Here is a 22,230-nt window from a genome sequence, read left to right as displayed (position 1 = left end):
ACTTGGGAAGACAAATGCCATCACTCTGAACGTCCCCCCCTTTCTTCTTCCTCCCCCAGCTTTATATGCTGAGCATGGTGACATATGGTATGGAATATCCTTTTGGTCAGTTGGGGTCAGCTGTCCCAGGCGTGTCCCCTCTCAACTTCTTGTGCACCCCCAGCCTACTCGCTGGTGGGGTGGTGTGAGATGCAGAAAAGACCTTGACTCTATGTAAGAACTGCTCAGCAGTAACTGAAACATCCCTGTTATCAACACTGTTTCCAGCACAAACCCAAAACATAGCCCCATGCTGACTACTATGAAGAAAATTAACTCTATCCCAGCCAAAACCAGCACATTCATTGATTCATTCTTACAGAAGCTGCAAGGTCAATATGAATTAATACATTTTCAGCATCAGACTATAACTGCTATCATTTAGTAATCTTTGCTTGTTTTGGATGGGGAAAAAAAACAACGTAAAAGCATTCTGATGCAGTAGGAACATCCTGAATTTCTGTTCAGAAGCAATGAGAATGCCAGTAGCAGCCAAAATCTGACCTGCTGCTTCCTACTCCTGCATGGAGTTTGGAGTACCTACACTTTATTAGGAGACAACTGAACGTGGCGAGGCAGTGGCACAGTTGTTCTCTGCTCTGTGAAGCTGGTATAGAATCATAGAATAGCTTGGGCTGGAAGGGACCTCTAAAGGTCATCTAGTCCAACCCCACTGCCATGGGCAGGGACATCTTCAACTAGTATGCCACTTCTGACGGTAGAGGCACATCTATTGGCTCATCTCCATGGCTATTTCCACTGGGTTTTAGTGCTTTGTGACCCTTGCTGCTAGCAGATTGTCTGATAGTCATGCCTAATCTTTTCTTTCAGAGCTTTGTCTAAAACCTGGAAAGAAATGATCATACTGCATTTATTTTCAGCAATTTTGTTTGCTAGGAAATCTTTAAAATAGCAGATAACCTAAAGGATATTGAGGTGAGATCCATTGTCTTTACGTTCATGAAGCTGCAGGAAGCTCCTTGCTGTATTTATCTTGAACCCAGAAGTCTAGAACCAACAATCACAATTGCCTTTCTGGATGCTTTGCAGTTAAGTCTTTCTATGTTGGCATGGGTCTTACTGTGGTTTGTGTTGTAGGTTGTTTTGTTCCTTTTCCCAAGAACAGCTGCTGGTAGGAGGTCAGGACTGTACTCTTCCATGCTTGTCTCCATTCTCCTCTTGATGCAGTCTTCCTTCGTCATCTTCTACCTTTTAGCACATCTTTTGTTTCTTGTTCTTTCTTGTGAGTCATTCCTTTCAGTCTGAAGTTCCAGGCAGTGGAAAGGTAATTGCTTGGACCAGCTCAGCTCCATTTGCATATTTCAGAGACATCACCTGTCCTTCAAGTCTATTCACTCTTCCTCCAGAAGAGAGAATAATTTATGAAGCAATTCTTTTGTGTTCTCTATTCCTAAACAGAAATGTTTCATGCCGTCAACACATCCCACTGCTTTGGGTCCTTTAGAGAGGTTTGTCTCCCGGCTGCTTCACTTCTATGTTCACCTGTTGTCTTCCTGCTTTTCTGGCAGCAAATGACATGTTGCTTTCGGTGGCTTTTGCTGATGTGTGTGTGAGTTTGGCAATGATATTCATCTGCTCTCCCTGCCAGCCACCTGCAACTTATTGCCTACATGTGCTCATCCCTCTGACCCCTCGCTCCCACTGTGGCTCTGCAGTACCTGCTGTTGTGGTGCTATCCGGCCGTCTCAGGAGTGAGTTTGGTGATTTAGGGAGGTTCACCTTCACAAGCTGGTTGTCTTGCATCTTTATGCAATAACTTTGTTCTCGTGTACATCACTGTCTCTACTGTATAATTGGGCGCTTCTAGTACTTGCAGTTTTTGAGGCAGTCTTAGTGGCTATATTTCCATTCCCCACACACTCTAAAATTCTAATGTCTGTCACGTATTTGATATCACAAATCCCCATTGGCTTTAAGCATCCAGATTTTTCAAACCTCAGATTGACATGAGAGTTTGTGTCCACAGGCACTGACGATCCGGAGGCGGGAGCGGGACAGCACCTCTTTTGCTCAGCAGCATTGTACGCATCTCTTCAATTGAGTTCATGTCGCAAAGGACGTGGGTGGAGGTGTGTACATGACACTGCAGTGAGGCGGTTAGGAGCTGTTATTGATTGTTTCTTGTAACAAGACGGTTATATGGCACAGCTTAAACAATAAAAATAAATAATAAAAAAAGCATCCAGATTTGCTCATCAGTTTTATCCTTCCATTTGCTGATTGCAGTTTTGGCATCTCTTGATTCTAAATACTTCCTTTTCCTATTTCTTACATTGCACATTTACCAGTTCCAATCTCAACAGCTTGTCACATTACTGACTTCAGTGGCATCCTTCCCCAAACACTTAGAGGCCTTCTTTCTCTTTGCTTTGACTGCTGAAACTTGCAGGAGGACTTAATGATTTTCTATTTCTATATTAAAAAAAAAAAAGGCATTTTAACTTGTTTGACTCGACTTCACCAATAATGCACTTAGTAAGATTTCTGATGTGTAATGAGGAAAGTTGCATACTAGGAATCTGAAGAGCAGAGACATGTCTCTAAGGCAAAGCAGGAAGAGAGCTCGAGTTCAAAGACGGTATACGTTCACCAAACATCTTTTTAAGCTCTTAAAGGTTTGAAATTCCAGTACTGATGTTTGCAGGGGAGAAAGCTACCTGTGTTTTTTCAGCTACTGTTCTGTGCCTTATTTGAGTAGAGGAGGATTTATTTCTCTGTACTCTTGACCAAGTAGTCAATAGGAATAAAATACCTGTATTGCTGTGTCGGTGTGGGAGCACCAAGTCGTGGTGTTTGGAGCAGCCGGGAGAGGACTCCTGGGGAATAGACAGTCAGTCTCATGAAAAAGAAAACAAACTTCAGAGTGAATAAAATAGCAAATGCACTATTGCTGCAGGCTCAGAGCAGTCCAGTAAGCTGGAAAACCTGCAGGAATAAAGCAAATTGATTTGTCCAGTGGCCAGTGGGTGTTTTTGCAGGAAGTACTGCAGGGGGCAATATTTGATAAGGTGGGCGGCCAGTTACCCTATGCACAGGGCTGGGCTCCATCCCCCCTTCTTTCTGTTGAAATAACCTTTCTCTATCACAATTTAAATGCAACAAGCAAGTTGAAACTAAAATGTGGAAAAGAGAATTTGCAATTCAAGGATACAGTGAAAAGCGGGAGAAACAATTCCCAGATTTGCAGAGGAGCTGAGTTTGTATGTATGCTTTTTGTAGATTGTACCAGGTGTTACTGGAATATTTTAATGATTGATTTAAATTGATGAGCTTCTTGTATTTAAATAGGATCTCCAAGGCAACTTAAAATTTCTGTAGTGACTCAAATACAAACTGTGTATCCAATGATGTTAAAACAGGTATTTGGAAATCTAAACCTGAATTTTTCTTAAATTTGGACTCATTGCTCAAATCTGGCCTGTTCGTGTCTGGAGCAAGAAGCTTTGCTCTTTTGCAGTTTACAGGTTTTATGTTTGGTCAACTTCTAAGAATTACATCAGTGAATGGTAAATCATACTGTAGTTTCAGGCTAAAACCTGTGGATTTCTTGGTTAGTGCTGCAGGCCGATGGAATTTCTTCAGGAAATTAAGAAATGCATTAGAAAAACTGTGGTCTGTAAACAAAATGAGCGCACCCATCATTTTCCTGTTTCGTCTGTCAGTCAAACAGATGTCTCCCTTGATAATCTGTCCAAGCAGCCACCAGTTGTGGTTGGGAGAGAGCAGCAGAGTGGTGTGGGCAGGATTACAAGGTGGGTGGGAAGAGCAGGGAGGGAAAAGACCTGTTTGGGTCTCTGCCTGTCATGAGCAGCAGCGTATTCACATACCTGCTGTGCAGTTAGTTTGGGTAAATGTCTCAATTTATGACCTCAATATTTGCGAGGTCAAAAACTTTGAAAATAGTGACTTTATTTCTTTTGTAGTATAAAAGCAATTTAATTGCATCGTGTAAAGTGGGGACTAATCAAATTATGGCTGTGCTCCTTAAAGCTTGCCTTCCTGTGCTGTGCTAATGCAGCATGCTGGGGAGAGGACCCTCCTGCGTTCCTGGGAGCTATGCAGCAGTGCTGCCAGGGTCTTTGCTCTTCACTGCTCCCGTTTCTGGGTTTGTATAGATCCTTGTATGTCAGTTCACCCTTTGTGAATTTCATGTTTGACTCTTTGTTTCTTTTTACCCAAATGTTAATAATTGTACTTAAGAATAAAAACTGTAACAAAATGCAGAAAACAAACTGCACTGTTTGCTATATATATTTTGAAAGCTTTTATTTCAATGGATGACCACATTGGAAGAAGCACATCACTGAGATAATTCATAAACTCTAATCAGGCTCTTCCCAATGCAGAAAACAAACTGCACTGTTTGCTATATATATTTTGAAAGCTTTTATTTCAATGGATGACCACATTGGAAGAAACTGAGAACTGAGATAATTCATAAACTCTAATCAGGCCTTTAAAAACTGTAACAAAATGCAGAAAACAAACTGCACTGTTTGCTATATATATTTTAAAGGTTTTTATTTCAATGGATGACCACATTGGAAGAAGCACATCACTGAGATAATTCATAAACTCTAATCAGGCTCTTCCCCTTTAAAAACAAACAAACAAAAAACCAGCAAGCCAGTATTTTTTTTATTATTCTTTTAACAGAAAAGGAAACACTAGAAATTAAGAACAAAACCAAACAACTGATCCACCCCAGGCTTCTGGCTTTGGGGCATGTAAGACTGCAATGCCCTCTGGGTTTAGGAAAACTGCAGAGTTGGGGTTTTTTTTGTGTACCATGTTGGGGTATGTGCTAGTTTGGTATACATCCTGAGAGGGGCTAGATCTTAACACACAGAGGCATTCTTCTGCCCTGCTGCCTTTTGCCAGCTGTCTGAGGGGCAGTCTAGCATGCAAGCGGAGTTAGTGGTAGATGCAGCCTTCCTGTGGGAGGGAGTAATCTGTGCTATGCATGGCTAATGAAAGCTCGCAGTTTGTATACACCTTACTCATACATGCAAAACTACAGGCAGAGTGACACACCTCATTTTATCCAAGTTGGAAAAATGGCAGTTTATTAGCTGTACAAGTTAGGCCTTGAGTATTTTGCTTTTGGAGCATGCTTTCAGAACCAATTTTTCTTACTAGCAAGGGGATGTTTTCTTGTTCCTGTTGTATAAGACAGTAAAATATCATACTACAAACATGAACTAAATTTCCCTGTTCTTCTGCAATAAAGGTGGATAGTGTTGCATCCTTTGCTTCTCTGTACCTTCTCATGAGGAAAATGTACTGATGCTTTAAGTACTTGATATAGGTCCTACTCATAAACAAAGCTGCCCATAGGTTATTTGTTACCTTTCTGTCCCTGTCTTTGCACATGTAACTGTTTATCAATTTTATTCCACGCAAGGTAGCTCAACTCTGGCACACCAAGTAGGAGGTAGTGTGTTGCCTACCTGCTTTGTTGTATAGACTGTTATGCTCTGAGCAGCAAATCAAATTCAGTTTCCTATTTATACTTACTGTTTTTAAAAACAGCACAGGCTCACGGGCAGTGCAAGTCCTCAGTCAGTACTGTGAAGATAATACTGCCATCCCTTGGCTGTTGTTTAAGTGAGGGAGTGGATTAATAAAATAGTATGTGTAACTTCTGTTCGTAACGATGACAGCGTAGGTGGGAGCTGGCGGTTGTTTGCCATGAACCCATGGCCTGAAGATGGAGTTGTCAGAGATGTCCTGAGGATGCTTTGTTCTAGCAAGTAACTCGCATGCCAGGCGTTGGGGTGCTGTGCTGGTGGGGCTGTCAGCCGTGGTGGTCTGGGATTTTTGCCTGTGGACAAGCTTGATAAATTATAGGGCTTTTTCTCTTCTGCAGCTCCATTTTATTGTAGAGCACAAAACAAAATGCCAGATCCAGAGTGAGATTTTAATTTTTTTGGAATTGTGTTCTGGCAAGCTATGCAGAAGTGAAAAAGTTAAAATGAAGAAGTGTCTCATAGTGGAAATATAAACAGCTGGAATACGTGTCAGCCTCCCACCCCCTGGGAGTCTGTTGGATTGTTCTTTGATTTTACATCTCCGCAGAAATTTATGGTCTCAGCTCCTTTTATTTATGACATCGCAGTCCTCGTTCAAGCGATTGATTGAAATACAACAGTGCCAAGATGCAAGCCTGTATTTTAGAAAGGTTGAAGTTTAGAAAGCAAACCAGCAATGCAAACAGTTGTGTATTGAAAGCTGCACCTGGAATCCTGTACAGAGGTTGCCCATGTTTCTATGTTCCTAAGCTTCTTCAAAGTAAAGAATTATCATGACAAGGATTTATACTTCTCTCTCCCTCCTTTTAAGCTGCCTGGTCTGGCTAAAAACATACTGTATGTTAAATATGCAATTTTACTAGCCCTGCAAGGGCTAACTTTTGCTTGTAACGATGTTAGCCCCTATTTTTCCAGCTCAGATCCAGCAGTACTGATGCACTGTTTGTTAGTGTACTGTGGGCAGTATAATACATTCTCTCGTAGCTACTTGAATGTAACAGTAGTTGTTTTCTGGAATTGCAAGCAAGAAATTGGGGGGCTCGTCATTTTTGGCTACCAATGCAGTGATTTTGGTTAAACATTTAAGCAAAGATGAAATATTTTTCCTTTTGAATATCTCAGTGAATTAATTTTCATCATCTTGCACTAATTCAAAAAAATATCTTGTACTATCTGGAATGTATTCAGAAAAAAGAATAATTAGAGATGTAGCTCTGCCTTGCTGATGCTGAGTCTGCTGCTGCAGCATAGTGATGTGTGTGGCATCCCAGCATCATGATTCCTGGCTTACTGATGGATTAAAACACTGCATGCTAGCCAGATATACCAGAGGCAACTGAAAAAAAAAATCAAATAAATTAAAATATATGTGTATCAAACTGCTGGCATTTGATGATGACAAGATGTAACAGAATGAGGCAAGGTACTTTACTGTGTAACTTTCTGTGCAGCAGGGACCTGGTTGCTTTTTTCTTTCCCCCTTAATAGATGTCCAGAAGTAACAGGTTTTGCTGTATGGCTGTAGTGCACAGGTAGCAGTCCCACAGCACCTGGTTATTCTGTGATCCTGCAGCTGTGGGATTGGAGGCATGGGACACAGCTGTGCTCTGGGATCTTAAAACTTCACTTGAGCAAGTGCTCTCCTAGCTGAGAAAGCATCTCAATGTCAGAGAAGGACCACCAAGTCAGGTTTAAGTTGCTGCTGATCCTCTGCTGAAGGTTGTTGCTGCTATGGCTGAGTTGACAGAAAATGGATAGGTGCTGATGCTTCCAGAAGGAGCCCAAGATCTTGGCTTATATTGAGATGGCAAGGTTGAATTTGTTAAGATGTCAGACCACAAGCTGAAGTGGCTGAGATGCAAACAGGTATTACCCTCTGCCATTTCTGCCTTGAGGTGGCAGTTTCTGGCAAGGCAAGGAAGGGTTTTAAATGCCATGCGTGGTTTTTATTTGTTGCAGATTTTAGCAGCAATGCTGCTTCTCCCCAGCAACAAAAATGTGGATAACAAAAGTATTGAAAAGCTTGTTTTCATGAAGCAGTTATGTGAGGCTGGAAGCTGAAAGGAGCAGTGTTGTGGCATGAGAAGTGACTCTACCAGCAATCAAAACTTTCCTGTTAGGTTCATTTCTGTACTGAAACTCCACTGGCTAAAACAAGTTGGAAAATGAAGCTTTCGGTAGCGCCAGGCAACATTACAAAATTGGGGTCTGGGAAGGTTGCAGCGTGGGCTGACAGAGGCAAGGTGTTGAACCAAGCAGGATGCTGTCACCAGCTGTAGGGGTAGGGAAGGTAAGCAGGCAGTGAGATGCAGTTGGGAGCTTGGGGCAGAAGCAGAAAGCGGAGCAGGCTGAATGTCAGCCTGATGTAACAGGAGGTTTGGAAGGGGAGGAAAACCAAATAGGAAGCTGGAAGGGGAGATGGGGAGGACCAGGAGGGTAAGAGGTGCTTTCTCCTCTCAGTCGTAGCTTCCTGCTGGCCAGGTCACTTCCCAAGCAGTGGGGAGCCTCTCTGACATCCCTGGACCTCAGTATTTTCCTGGTGTGCCCAGAAACCTAGAAGAGCCTGATTTAATGCACCCAAGTCCTGTCGCCCTGGATAGCAAAGTGAGGTGGTGAGTGAGGTTGGGAGGAGAAGGGACAGTCTCCTCTGCATGTGGCATGAGGTGAGCATTTGGGAGGTGGGCTTTGGCTTGCTCTGTGGCTCACTCAGGAGCTCGTGTCTGCCTCTCTTCAAACTCTTGCTCCTATTTTGGCTGGCAACCCACCAGGCTGTGTGAGCTGCTTGACTGTTTTAAATGGGGAAGGGTGTAACCTCTAATTAAAAAAATCTAATTTTTCAAAGTAATTGAAGCTGCTGCAGAACTTTCAACTTGCTGTGTCAGAGGCTGTTAAAAAAAATATAGCAACTTGGGTGGAAATTACATGTTTCCCTAACTGTGGAGTATGTAATGCCTCGATTTTTAGGTGTGGAGTTCTAGATATTTACTTGATGGTATTCAGCCACAGGAAGGGTTCATGTACCCTGCTGCTTCACATGGCTATGTAAAGGCTGGTTTAAAAAGAGAATGTGATAATTAAAAATAGCATATGCTTTTAGTTAGAAGAAAATAGCTGCAATTGTTTTGTGTATAACATAAGCTATAGAATAATTAAGCGGTTTCTTTAGTGAAAATACAGCTTTTCAGGTTAGAAAAAGGTTAAGTGGTTATGTTTAGTTTGCTCTTTACACAAAGTAACAAGGAGGTATTGAGTGTAATTACTGGAGATTAAGATTTTGTTTGGATGTTAGCTAACACATTGGTTAATGTCTTGTAAATGCTATTTGTCTTAGGGGAAAAAGAGTTATCCTTTAAAAGAGCATGTATTGTCTAGTACTTAGATACTTCGGCACTATTGTACCCAATTACTCCTATTGTAAGAAAAGATGGCACTCCTTAAATGTCTCTAGAGCATCCTGTAAGTATTTTGAGGTGAACTAACCAGCACAAAGGCATGTAAAGGCTCAGACACGGCATCAGTGCACAGCACTGAAGGCTGTTCAGCAGGCAGCTGCCTCCAGATCCTGCTGCATCCTTCTGGCTGAGCCTGTGAAGGGTTACACTTCATAACTTCAGAAACCTTCTGTTCCTGCTGATATGCTCTGATCCTTCCTTTGCCTGAGTCTGTAGGGACAGGGACCAATGAAGATCTCTTCATTCTGCCATTTCTCTGTCTGCAGAGCTCATAAATCCACCCTCTGCCATCATGACCCAGATCTGTTGGAGGAAACAAATTTCAGTGGTGCTGGTCAAGCAAAGCAGTCTTGGAGCTGTTCCTTTTGCGAATGGCGAAATTGGCCTCTGCCACTGCTGTGATGCTGTCTGGTCCAATGTTGCTCCAGAAACTAGAGGATGAATACTTCAGCAGGCAGCCTGGGTGTGGGTGCTGATGTCCTATCACTGCTTTATATCTCAAAAGTTAGGGTTGCCTTCAGCTTTCAAGCTTCAGAGCATGTGTTTCATCCCAAGCTATGCAGCTGTTCTGTATTTCCAGTTTGGCTCAGAATGTTTCTTGCCTGTACGAATGTCCATGTAAATCTATAAATGAATTACAATTACAGTACAGGATGTGTTTTTATGTATAGCTTGGTCCCCTCTGCCTGGGCATTTGTGGATTTTCATATGGGAGGTGTGACAGAAGTGATTGATTGCTTCCAGGACTGACGATACAATGGTCTGTGTTCCCCTTATGAAAGTGCCTGGTTTCTGCAGTGTCTCATGCTGGAAGGGTTCAAACAGGCCACTCGTTTCACCCTTTGATCTGCAGATATTGGGAATCTGCAAGTTACTGCAGCCTCCACAAAAAGAAGATGAGGAAAGGAGAGCCTGCTGTCAACATTGTGTTGCCACCTACAAATTTTTTTTCCATTTTAAAAAAAAAAAGCTCCACAAATCAAAAACTGTTGGAAAGCACTGCATTAGGTTATTAATTGAGCATATTATTTCAGTCCATGCATATGTTAAAATTTATACAGTGAATCATGAAATCACAGCTACTAGCAAGCATAAGACTTGCTCAAAATTACATTAAGCATTTTACATTTATTTCCCCTCCCCTGACTGTCTTTACTACTGATTTCCAGCTGTGATTATGATGCAGTTATTAACTCATTATAGGTTAAATGAGTAATCTGCAAGGCCTTGTTTTTGATCACAGCACTGTTTAACTATGCAGCACAATCACATTAATTATAGTATGTTTGGGGTTTTTTAATATAATCTGGAAAATATTTTCCCTGTCTTAGATCATGTTTATAAGAGGAAATTCTGTGATGAGATATTAAAAGAACCAGAAAACTTTTTTTTATGTAGCCATTAATGGAATATTAACTAAACTCTCTACAATATTTAAAACAAACAAAAAAACCCCAACAAAAACCCGACTATCCTGCGGAGCATACTGCCTTTTTTTATAGGACAGTTTGCTCAAATTGTACAGATCCTCGGTGATCTCTTGAAAATGCTCCAGGTGCTGAGTCATGTGCACACTCTTGCTGAGCTGCTGCTGGGAGCCAAGAAGGATTGTTGAGAGAGGAATATTAAAATAGTCTGTTTATGATGGCCATTAATATGGCTGGTGTGGAGGGTATAGCAGCTGTTCATGAAAGGTGGCTTTGCAGCAGAGTCCAACAGGGAGGCTGCCCTCAGCTGGGGTGTATTTTTATCTTGTTTGGCTATAACTGGGCTCTGCTAGTCTGTAAAGAGTGGTGAGAAATGCTGAGCTCATACATTTTAGTGGGGAAGGGAGGATTTTTAATGCTGTTCAAGTGTTTAATACAGCGCCTAATTTTATAGATGGTAAAATTATTTTTTCTTTAGTAGCATTGCCTCTGAAGGGTTAATATTTACCTTCCCTCCTGCTGCAGGCAGCATGAAGTTCAGCTGAGCTGTAAAGTCAGAAAGATACAGGTGGAAAATACCTTTGGAAGAGGACATTGTTTGTCCTCATTTCATGCTTCATTAGCCACCCTGCCGGAGGACCCTCCTGCATTGTTACCGGGTCAGGAGCCTCCCGCGGTGTTGGGGGAGAGGGGACATCTCTTCCTTGTCCAAGGGCTCTCATCTTCGGACCACCTGCATTTGGGGTGGAGTGCACCCTCCTCCCCTGGCTCTCCTGGCACTGGCCTTAACTAGGGAAGGAAAAGACGGCAGCAATTATGGCACACACAATTAACGAGCCTCCAATCTCCAGCCTTGTGTGTAATTGCTGCTGTCAAATACAATTAGTGTCTGCCCAAGTTCCCTTCCCAGGGGGATGGCCAGGCCGTGGCATAGAGGGAGAGGAGGGGGGCGAGTGTCTGAAACTTTAGGAGAGTTTACGTTTTCTTGTTGCCTCCCTAATAATCCTCACTCCTCAAATTGTGTCCAGAAATGTTAATCCAGAGCATTAAGGGGACATGGTGGCTAGCAAAGCAGGCCTTGAGGTCTACTGTTGGGTTAACTCTGTGAAGTGTCTTCTGTAAAACTTGTCACCTGAGACTATACCAGCTTAATTACAATTCAATCAGCACACTTCAGGGATTTACTTGTACCTTCATGTGAGCTTGACAGGGTTACAGGACATGGCCTGTCCTGTCATGGCAGCTGAGACTGGAGTTGCTGATCACCTCCCAGGTGTAATTTGGGGCACTGGGATGTGGGCGAGGGTTTCTCCTGCCCCTGCCAAGCAGAGCTCTGTCAACACCCAGCACTTGCAGCTCCTCCAGGCTCAGTGGCTCAGGACCCTCAGTTGCACCCCAAAGCCCTGCAGGCACGCTGCGAGGCCAAGGCAGATTTTGGTTGCTGCTTTGGTAGCTGCTGAAGGCTGCCACGTTCTTGTTGAGCAGGGCGTTTCACTGTTATGCTGCTGTGTATGCACCTTTCTGCAAACTGGTACGGAGCAAGGTAACATGCGTCCCTGGCCCCAGCGCTGGGTTCTACGCAGGGCCATGCAGGGAAGCCAGGGAGCGTGCCATGCAGACACCTGCAGCTGGAGGAACGGGTGAGCTGTAGGAAGGTGTATTATGCAGAACAAATGCAGATTGGAATCTGCACTATGTATTTGCTGCTGTGGAAACACTTCAGAAGTTTTGATTGTAGTAATTTTGTTGGGAGTAGTTCTTGTCTCCATCCCATAAAGCCGGATACAGCTGCTACTCTGACTCAAGTTGCATCAGGCTCAGAGGAAGAGAAAAATAATACAATAAGTAGCCTCTGGACATAACCTGAGAACTTATTCCATGCACTGCGGTGGCTCGGGTGTGAGATCCTGATGCGTAGCTCTCACTTAAGTTGTCTCACTTTTCTGTTTCCAAGATGCGTGATGATGATGAACTTAAGTCTTGACCGTTTTAAGGCATTAGCCAGTGTAACTTCGAAGATCAGTATTTTGATGAGATTAACCTTTTTGCTAATGGCTTTCTCTTTTTTTTAAATATATATTTATGTGAAGCTACTTAAAGGTTTTGGGTGTGGAGAACAGCCGGAGTGAGATGTGAGGGAATTGGGGGGGTGATAGATGTGCTGTGCAACACAGCCACGTGCCTTGCCAAACAGCTGTTGCTGCTGGGTGTGCTGGGTGTCGAGACATGCAAAACTAGCCAGGCAGAGTTCTCATTTTGCTCTGGATAAAATTGGAATGCCCTACATTTAACCCATGCCTAGGATCTAGCTCTTCTGTTAACTCCAAGTTATGTTGTGGGTTTTGGGTTTTTTTAAAAGCTTTACTGAAACTTGTGCTATTCCTGCTGTTTTGTAGTATCTTTGTAGGACTTCTCTGTACCTTTCCTTCTGTCAGATTCATGAGTCCTTTGCCCTACATATAAAATAGCTGTGTACCGTTTGGTCCAGTTCAGTCCCAGCTAATCACCAATGGTAAGTTCACTTGCATCTCTGTAACGAGTTCTGGCACATGAGTTTGAGGTGAGTCATTGGAAGGGCCCTTGGAAGTACCATCTTATAAAATCTGTTGTAGGCTGTTTTGTGTAGATTGGAACAAAGCTTGGGCTTGGAGATGAAAAATAGTAAATCCCTGTCCTGTCTTCAGGGATATAGCAAGAGCTCAGCCCACCAAACCAATCCCCGACAAGAAACTACCGTTCTTCCTCTTACATGATAATTCTTATCTTGCTCTCCAAAAATGCAAGAGGAGAAATGGATGATGCTGTGATCATGGGAGACTTTTAAGACCAAAACAGAAGGTGAACTCAAACCCTCACAAAGAAAATGTTTGTCTCTAATTGTTTTTCGTTTCCATAATGCTTAGTATGATAAAACTATCTTCTTTCTCCTTTATTTTTCAATCACAATTAGACTTTAATGTTGTTAAAGCTTATAAGTGAGTTTGAGGTACTGTCTCGTTGAAGAGAAGATGGAGTTGAAATTTTCAGTGAGGCATTAGACAGGGTTTTTTAATGTGTCTGTCATTATATGTTAACCTCTGAACTGGGACACGACGTCTGTTTTATGGCTGACAACAATTTAAAAGTATACATCTTGACATCGTGGATAAAGGAAGAAGGGGGAGTGGAGAAAAAAAATGAATTAATGATGTTAGCAAATATTAGTCCCTGTATTTCCATTTTGTTCAGAAAGTGGTTGTCAGGCTTTGAGGCCGTCTGGAGCAGCATTGTCAGTGACAGCCAGTCGAGATGCGATTGTACCTTGAATCGAGCTGGTCTTTTATTGACAAACACAGTGCACCGAGGCAGGGATGAGGATGCTCTGCTGTCTGTTCCGGGAGGAGTGCGGCTTTTCTTCTGGCATTCCTGGTGACATTTGAGAAGGATAGTTCTGAGCTTAGTGGAGTTCCCTGCGCCAGTCCATGAGCACATCAGGAGTCAGGGGAGTTGAAAATGTCTCTTAATGAGTACGTATGCTGCATACTGAAGCACATATTTGCCCATTATTTATGCTAGCTTTGGTCAACCAGATCCACCTACCACAGTTAACTGTCAAGAGTAATAGTGACTTTGATATCAGCCTTAATTGTACACGGGCAACAAAGAATCAATGGGCAAGAATTAGGGGAAAACATGAGAAATTTCAGTGCCTCTTAAGGCATCTCTTACACTTCTTTATCATTTCTTCCCAGATCTCTTACGTGCCACTGCCTATGCTTTGGCATTTGAGTGCAATCCTCCAAGGTTTCTTCCCGTGCTGTCACAAATTCCCCTTTATTCCCACAGTTTTAACTGGCAGTTTGAGGGCAACCCCCTCACACTTATGGAGCCCACAGTAATTTTGCCTTTTCTACAGCATCTCTCTTACATGGTCCTGACTGCGGATAATGCTGCGGTCATCTCTCTCCGATTCAGGCTGCAAATGATGGGAGCCTGGGATCATGTTATTTCTTAACTATCATTAGTTACATGTGTATCTGTAGTGCTTTTGGACAGGGCTGCCAGCAGTGAAAGAAATTGAGCTGGCTTATTGAGAGCCTCATAGTTAATTATTAGTGCCTTTTTTTTAAAGGAGGAGAGAGGGAATGTGCAGTGTCAGTTTTTAATTTCATTATGGTTTGCAAGCTAATGTGACTTTAAACTCACTGGTCATTATCTGTGTATATGTAGTGTTTCCTTTATCTTTCCAGCCCTAAAAGCCCTTTTCTGCCATAGGAAAGGGGACATTTAAGAAGGAAAGTGCATCTGCACATTACTGATCCCTTCAGCCAGTATGAGTGACAAATAAAAATACTCGTTCCTGGTAGTATGATAGCTGTAACGTGGTTTGGAAGGAGAAACTGCTTCTGTCCCACCCCTTTCATTACCCAGTTTGGTATGTCATGCTCAGATACTGCGTGCGAGTACCTGGCAGGCTGGGTAGTGGGCAGGTGAGCTCATGGTATAGGCAAGTTGTCAAGGGTGGCTGGAAAGAAACCAGTTTGTATCTGCATCGAGGCAGAGTTAATGTTTTTGGGAAGAAGCATTCCTTGTAGCCTGAACATACTCCCCTCGGGAAGTCCGGTGGTGATGAATGGTGGAGCCATGATGCTGTCTTTCATGGCTTTGCAGAGTAGGGGCACACATTAAATCCTGAAAGGATAGACAAGACTTTTCCTGTACGCTTTTCATAAACTTGTTCTACATATTGGGGATTGTGATGGAATAAGCTTAGTTCAACATTCATAAATTGAATACTGAGTTACCTTTTTCAGTGTGAAAGAGATGAGATAAAAGCTACTTGGACAAAGTAACCTGTATATGGATTAAAAGCCGGAGAAGTTTTTGCCTGAGCATTTTTGGGAAAGCCTTTATCGCTAAGTTTCCTGATGACCTTATGTGTACTCGATCAACATGATTAATCTTTGGGAGAAATGCATTGGAAGTGCAAAGATGGTGAACTTAATCCAAGAAACCTTTTTTACAATTTCTGCCTACAGAAGGAAGAAATGTATTTTCTCAAGTGTTGTTTCTGACTTTGAAAAAAAGCAACAACCAAAAACTATAGTGGAAAGAGATGAAAGAATATGGATTAAAATTTTTTTGTAGTTTCTGATACTGGTTGAATGACCAGTGTCCCTCAATATCAAAGATGATAGACTAGCAGTGAGTATAGCTTCATTTTATAGAAATAACTCTTGCATGTACTAGCAGATGATCTGAAATTAATTTTCTTTATAAGTGGTGTGGAAATAATTGATGGACAGTAAGGTTCTCTGCTAAATAATTTTTTAAGAGGGGCATTGCACTGTAAAGACCCTGAAGCCCTTTGCCTTCAGGAAAGGAGAACTTCATGTCACCTTTTACTCTAAATTAGAGAAAGCCTACTTGCCATAGAATAGTTTTCAAAGCCAATTTTGTTTCCATTTTTTTCTTATAAAGAAGTATGTCTGTGATATCTGCAAACCCAAATATTACAGCTTTGGGCTGGTACAGGAGAGCTACTCTTGCATGTACTAGCAGATGATCTGAAATTAATTTTCTTTATAAGTGGTGTGGAAATAATTGATGGACAGTAAGGTTCTCTGCTAAATAATTTTTTAAGAGGGGCATTGCACTGTAAAGACCCTGAAGCCCTTTGCCTTCAGGAAAGGAGAACTTCATGTCACCTTTTACTCTAAATTAGAGAAAGCCTACTTGCCATAGAATAGTTTTCAAAGCCAATTTTGTTTCCATTTTTTTCTTATAAAGAAGTATGTCTGTGATATCTGCAAACCCAAATATTACAGCTTTGGGCTGGTACAGGAGAGCTGAAAGGTAGAACTGGGCAGAATGTAAAAGTAAATGTATTATGGGGAAACAGTAAATTGATTTAAAACAAAAGAAACCTAGGGAGCAGGAAGAAAAACAAATGTAAGCATGTTTTATTAAAAACAAAAAAATCAACATCCTTCTAGGTAGAATTCTGATGAGACAGCGACGCTTTTTGGTGTAATCAGCAGTGTGTTGCAGCTTCTGAGAGACTGCTAGAGGTTGGGACGGCTTTCCCTTTGCTTCTGATTTTATTCACCCTGGGTGTGATAATCTCTCATCATGGAAAGCCACAGGACTGTCCACAGACAACAGCACATTGCAATTAATGGGCTGGTTTTATAAGGAGTTACTGCTGCGAATTGCAAACCAGTTTTCACTGCTTACCTGAAGACTGAGATACTAGACGCCCTAGAAGAGTTAGGGTTTCTGGTGCCCTGCACCCCCTAATAGGGTCAGGCTTTCAGACAGCAGGCACTTAGCCCTTTCTGAAAGTCTGGCATCAATGTAAAGTCAGCCAATTGAAGATCCCATGCTGCAGGATGTTTTTTTGAAAAGGTAGGCCTGAGGCTCCGTATCGATCAATCATTATTCTAATTGTTCATTTCTATTATGGTGGGAATCATTCAGAATCCTAGAGTTCCTGGGAGTAAATCATTTGGAAATGCTGCCCATTATAAAATTTAATTTTAAATCTATATTAAATAGATTTATAAAGGCAAGCCTTGCAATCTAGTAACATAACATTATGCTACCTCACAGAGGCTCGGCTTTTGGGTCCTAAGGGGCCATGGTTGGGAGTGCTGCGGAGGCAACGCTTTGGCTCGTGAGCAGGACAGCGAGGCTGCCAAGCCTGCCTTTCGGGTGACCCTTCTGGGCCACCTTCAGAGGAGCATTGATCCGGTTTGCCGAGAGATCCACCCAGCTGTTCTGGATCGAGTAGGGTTGTGGGGTACTGTCCGCCATGAAGATGAGGCTTCCAGAGGGCTGTTCCCATCTCTGGGGCAGGGGAGGGGGTGGGAGACGGCGGAGGGGTGGCACAGGCTGGAACTGGATGGGAGCCAGGATGCTGGACCAATCTTTCTTTTTCTTTCAGACGACAGAGAAGAGGGGAAAAGAAAGCAAAACTGCATTTGGAGGCCCAGTTGTCAGCTCATTATATCAAGAAGAAACAATCAGGTGATTATCTGCGCTGGACTTCAGTTAAAAACAGTATTTTTTAATGTCATTTTGTTAAGCTTTTTTTTTTGATATTGCACAAGTGTGGTGGCAACTACAACAGGATAATAAATGACAGGAAAGAACTTTTCAGGTCCATAATCATTTAAATCAATAACTGCCTGTATCATTGCCAGGTAGTAACCTTTCCCTAGCACAAGATGTGGGAGAAGGGCAGGGCTTCTCATTTTTCAGTTATATGGCTAAAAAAAGGTAATGTTGGATATTTTTAATAGAAAACTATTCAGACACTACCTTTTTCAAATAGTTATTTCTTTACCAATACATTCATTAAGGATTGTTCAATGAAGGTTTTAATGTTGGACAATGTTTGCCTTCAGGGAGAGTTTGTACCTTACATCAAATTAATTTTTTCTAGTTACTGCAGCCAGCATAGCAGAAATGCATTTACTGAACTAGAATGGCTGCTATTTAAAAACTGTCAAGGTGCAAGTAGTAAGTGACATTAGCTACCGAAAAAGGACAGCTGGGTGTTTTTGTTTGGTTGTTTTTTTACTGTTCCAGACTACTAATCATGGGTATAATATTAACTCCAATACCTAAATGATTGCCTGGAGGATCTTTCAGAATACAGCATCGTATTTTTAGTTAAAATGAACAGTCAGAGAAGACTAAATTTCTGAGCAGTGTTTGCTCTCATGTTGTAGTCACCCATTTATGTGTATGTGATCCCATTTGTTTTGTTGAATGTCTTGCATCATTTTAGTCCCAGGAAATTAAAAGATAAACACTGATTTCTCTACGCACAGCCTCCCAAGCTCGCTGAGAACTTTCCCAAAGTGTTAAAACTCTAACACAGCATTTCTTTGACGACTTGTCACAAACTAATGAAAAATAAATCTTGAGCAGGTGGCTCCAAACCCTTTGCAAGGAGCTCAGGTAGAAATTGATATGGCTGTTCTGTGTAAGCAAATAGGGTGGCAGTTTTGTGCTCGGCAGTAGTGCGGGCACTTCCCTTGGTGTTGCAATCAGCTTTTTAGCAAGATGGAACAGTTGGCCAGGAGTAGCCTTCTCTGCCTCACATGGGGAGCCAACACATCTTAACTTGCCCCTGGACCTTGACCAGAGGTGGTCAGGTATGACCTTGGTTTAACACACTGTTTGAGGAATAGCACTTCTGCTAGCAGCAAGCTCCTTTTTCTTCCCTGCTCTGTCTATGTAGGTGTCAGCCGACATCCTTGATCTCATAGTTTGACCTTGTGGTTTAAATCCTGTTCAAGCTCTTCTTTTAGGAGTGGAACATATCAGTGCTGCCCAGTGTTGGGTGCTAAGTATGAGCTATGCTTAGTCCTACAGTGCTTTCAGAGTCTTGGCTATCCCAAGTACTGCCTGTGCCCCTTCTTGGATATGAAATACAGCCCAATATACAGGAAAACAGAGTTTGCTCTGGTTGGCTTGACTAGTCTAAATCTTCTTGTCATATTTTTGTTTTTATTTCCATGAGAACATGACTTGTGCAGGACTTGAAGATGAGTACAGCTCCGAATACATTTTTTCCAAACATAACATGAGGAACATATGTGCTGTATGTTTATTATAGCATATCTGTAGTCCTTACAAAATGAGGCTGTAAGCAGAGGTAGTCTCTGACACAGCTGGAATTCTACTGAAAGTGAGTTAAATGAAGTCTCCTGACTGCTGGCAGAATGGAAACTCACGTGGTCCATTAGCACAGCTTGGCTCACAGGCATCAATGTCTTCAGTTGCAAGATAGGAAGTGAGCAAGTGTCATGATAATCTCACCCACACGCAGGTTGTACAGTTTCAACTTTCTCCCTGCAGTTGCCCATGTATTATGGCTTTTGTCTACTGTTCATTCTTTTACTAGAACAGGGAATAAATGTGTGTAAGTATAGGCATATCTCTAATGGTGATAATTATAATAGTAAAAGCATAGCCCTAAGCAGCAAAATTGCACTGGTACAAAATCTGTGCAAGCAGATTAGCCAAAGAAGGATGGCTCTAGATGTTCAATTTGGCATCCGAGTTTATCGAGCGCATGGAGTGAATTGGTTTGATAGTAATACCACTCAGCTGAGAAGAGTGACTTTTCTGAGGCTGAGTGGTTACTTACAAGAACATAAGGTTAGCATGCAGTAATACTGCAGTGCATTTGTAAATAGAATGTAGTCTTAAGAAAATAAGGCATTTTCTGTAGAGGAAGAAAGTGAAAATGTTTAAAGGGAAAGGAAACTTAATAGCTTGAGCCAGCATAAACACATTGATAGTTACGGGTAAGTCCCATGCTGAAAGTTCAGCATGTATGTGTATGCTACCTTGAAACCTAAGATCTGAGAAAAGAAACTTTGATGCAGACTATTTTATTGACTCAGTTGTCTATGGTGGGCCTTACTGAAGCTTTACAACAAGCTTACAAATTTGGAATATGAATCAAACCACTTTAGTCTCTGTTTCCCGGGGCTGTTGATAGGATAAATATTTTCTAGTTACAGGATCATATTAAGGACGCCCAGAATAAGCAAGAAAAATCTTATTTTGTGTACTAAAAACTAAAACTCGAGTCCTCATCAGCCCTGGGTTCTGACAGACTGCTGAAAGCAATTTCTCAGCCAGCATTACTCTGCCAAACACAGCCTACCGTATGCCTTTTAGGATGCAGCTGATGCAAAGGCAGGAAAAGGCTGTCTAATTAATCTGGAGCCCGACATCTTCACAACCTCACCTTGTACGAGGAGGTAGACAAGAATGCAAGTGCTGAGTTTTGAAGGTTCACCTAAGCAGGTTTACTTATTTTATTCTTACCAGAAGCTTTTGAACAGTTTAACAAATGATTAACCTCCTCCAAGCTGCTGCTATGTAATAGGAAGATGAGAGATCTTGTTTTTCCGTGTAAACCACTAGTTTACCATCAGCAGTAAATTACCAAGCAAAGCAGCAATGCCATTGCTTTCAAGGTGAGTGTCTAAAATTATGCATAAATAATGCTTACATTTCTTTTGTGGAACGAAATGCTTGGGTTTTAGAGTGCAAATCTGAAAATGTTGGACAAAGTGGAGTTACCATACCCTACCTTAAAGTCAGGTGGATCAGAAGGTGGAGGAACTGGGATGGTGCCAGGGCTGATTTTGCCTTATCACTAATTATCTCAAATGTTTCTGCTTTGAAAACAAGACAAAAATGGCCAGTCTGGCTCACAGAAGTACGTTGCACTGATTTCAAATAAATTCAAAAGCATCCATAGAAACAGGTTATACTGATCTAATTAAATCAATTTAGAAAGAGATTCAGTTAAATCAGTGCAATTTGTGTGTTCATAGATCAATCCTCAAATCAGGAGAAGGTCTCTTGAGCTAATGAGGCATAGCAGTTATTTACTTTGGGGTGCTGGGCACTGGTCATCAATTAGGAGTTGTTAATAAACCCTGGCAATAAAGAGCTCAAGTACCCCCAGTGACTAATGGGGAGCAGTTGCAGAATGTATTAGCATAGTGCTCTGCCTCTGTGTTTCTCTGCAAATCACTTATCTCACTTTGGGCATTACATAAAAATAGCGTGTGCTGGTGACTGATGATGGGACTTGGAGGTTCCCCTGGAAGGAAGGATTTAGAAATTATCTGTGATTTCAGGCTGGGTATAGTGGTGGGGTTTTTTTACTGCTACATAAAGCTTTATGTCTCTTTTCTGGTCTTATTACCAGAACAAAAGCAGTAGTAGTTGAGCTCTTTCATGATCAAATAGCTGTAATTACAGTTTCGCAAACCTGGGAAATGAGCAGTGAGATGAGGTTGACTGATGTGTCACCAATATAAATCTAATCTAAGACACAAACTGAGGGAGATGCCAAAAATACCGTAGCATTGGAAATTCAACTTTAAAGTTATTTTTCAATATTTTTTTGAAGTGGGGACGAGGGGGAGGCAGTTTATAAGTGTTTCCAGCAAACGAAAGCATTGACTTGGCACATGGAGAATGCAAAACAATGTTGTCAAATGACCGTGTCCCTTTCCACTTCCACTGGAGGAGCCCTCCTGCACTCTGCATGGGCTGCTTCCACACGGCCTCGGCATGCCAGGATGGGAATGACATCTGCCGGTCAGCACAGAGGCCTCCCTGAGCTATGCTTTACACTTCTGCCATCCCGAGGGATGGTGAAGAAGCCCTTTCCTGGTAGAAACTTCCACCCTTTCCCGTAATGCTTGGGAGCGGCCCCAGTCGTGAGTGGGGTTCCATTTAGGATCGGGGTGCGGAGCGGGCACCCCTCATATTCAGGAGCCTGCCTGATGTCGTGTAATCTATCAGAATTGTATTAATCCCACTAACGCAGCTGCCATCTGGCCCCACTGCCGGGCCGGCTCGCGCGAGCCCCCGTGATGGATGGCCTCGGGAATTGATTAGTTGTTGTGCGAGACAAATGAACTGTTTTGGCAGAAAATACCAGAGGTCGCTGCGTGTGGTCAGGCACAAAGGCTGCTGAATTTTAAAGAGCTGCTTCCAGCATCCATTGCAAGGATGCCGCTTCGGAGCAGCAACAGCTTTTGAGACGAGCCCAGCGCGCTGGAGCATGGTTGGGGTTTTGTTCTTTCCCTCCAGCCCCACTTTCGGGAACACTGGCACTGGAAATGAGAGCAAAGCTGTGGAGATGTGGGAGCCGGCATCCTTGCCATGTTGGGAATTACGGGCTCATGCTGGTATTGTGCATGTGTTTGGGTGGCTGCGCCACAGATGTCTGTT

The 22,230-nt window shown here is 42.4% G+C and overlaps 1 protein-coding gene across 1 annotated transcript in view; it reads left to right on the top strand.

The window, feature by feature from the left end:
• The window catches only part of ACBD6 (acyl-CoA binding domain containing 6), a 92,088-nt gene that overhangs the window by 10,636 nt on the left and 59,222 nt on the right, over positions 1–22,230 (top strand). Inside the window, exon 4 of the mRNA XM_009275913.1 lies at positions 17,396–17,478. Coding sequence (XP_009274188.1) covers positions 17,396–17,478 — 83 coding nt within the window. The remainder of the gene's footprint in view (positions 1–17,395; positions 17,479–22,230) is intronic.

Source organism: Aptenodytes forsteri, unplaced genomic scaffold (genome assembly GCF_000699145.1).
Source record: "Aptenodytes forsteri isolate BGI_AS27 unplaced genomic scaffold, ASM69914v1 Scaffold289, whole genome shotgun sequence".
Classification (NCBI taxonomy): Eukaryota; Metazoa; Chordata; class Aves; order Sphenisciformes; family Spheniscidae; genus Aptenodytes; species Aptenodytes forsteri.
The sequence above is the reverse complement of the archived record's forward strand: the minus strand, read 5'-3'. Positions and strand labels throughout refer to the sequence as shown.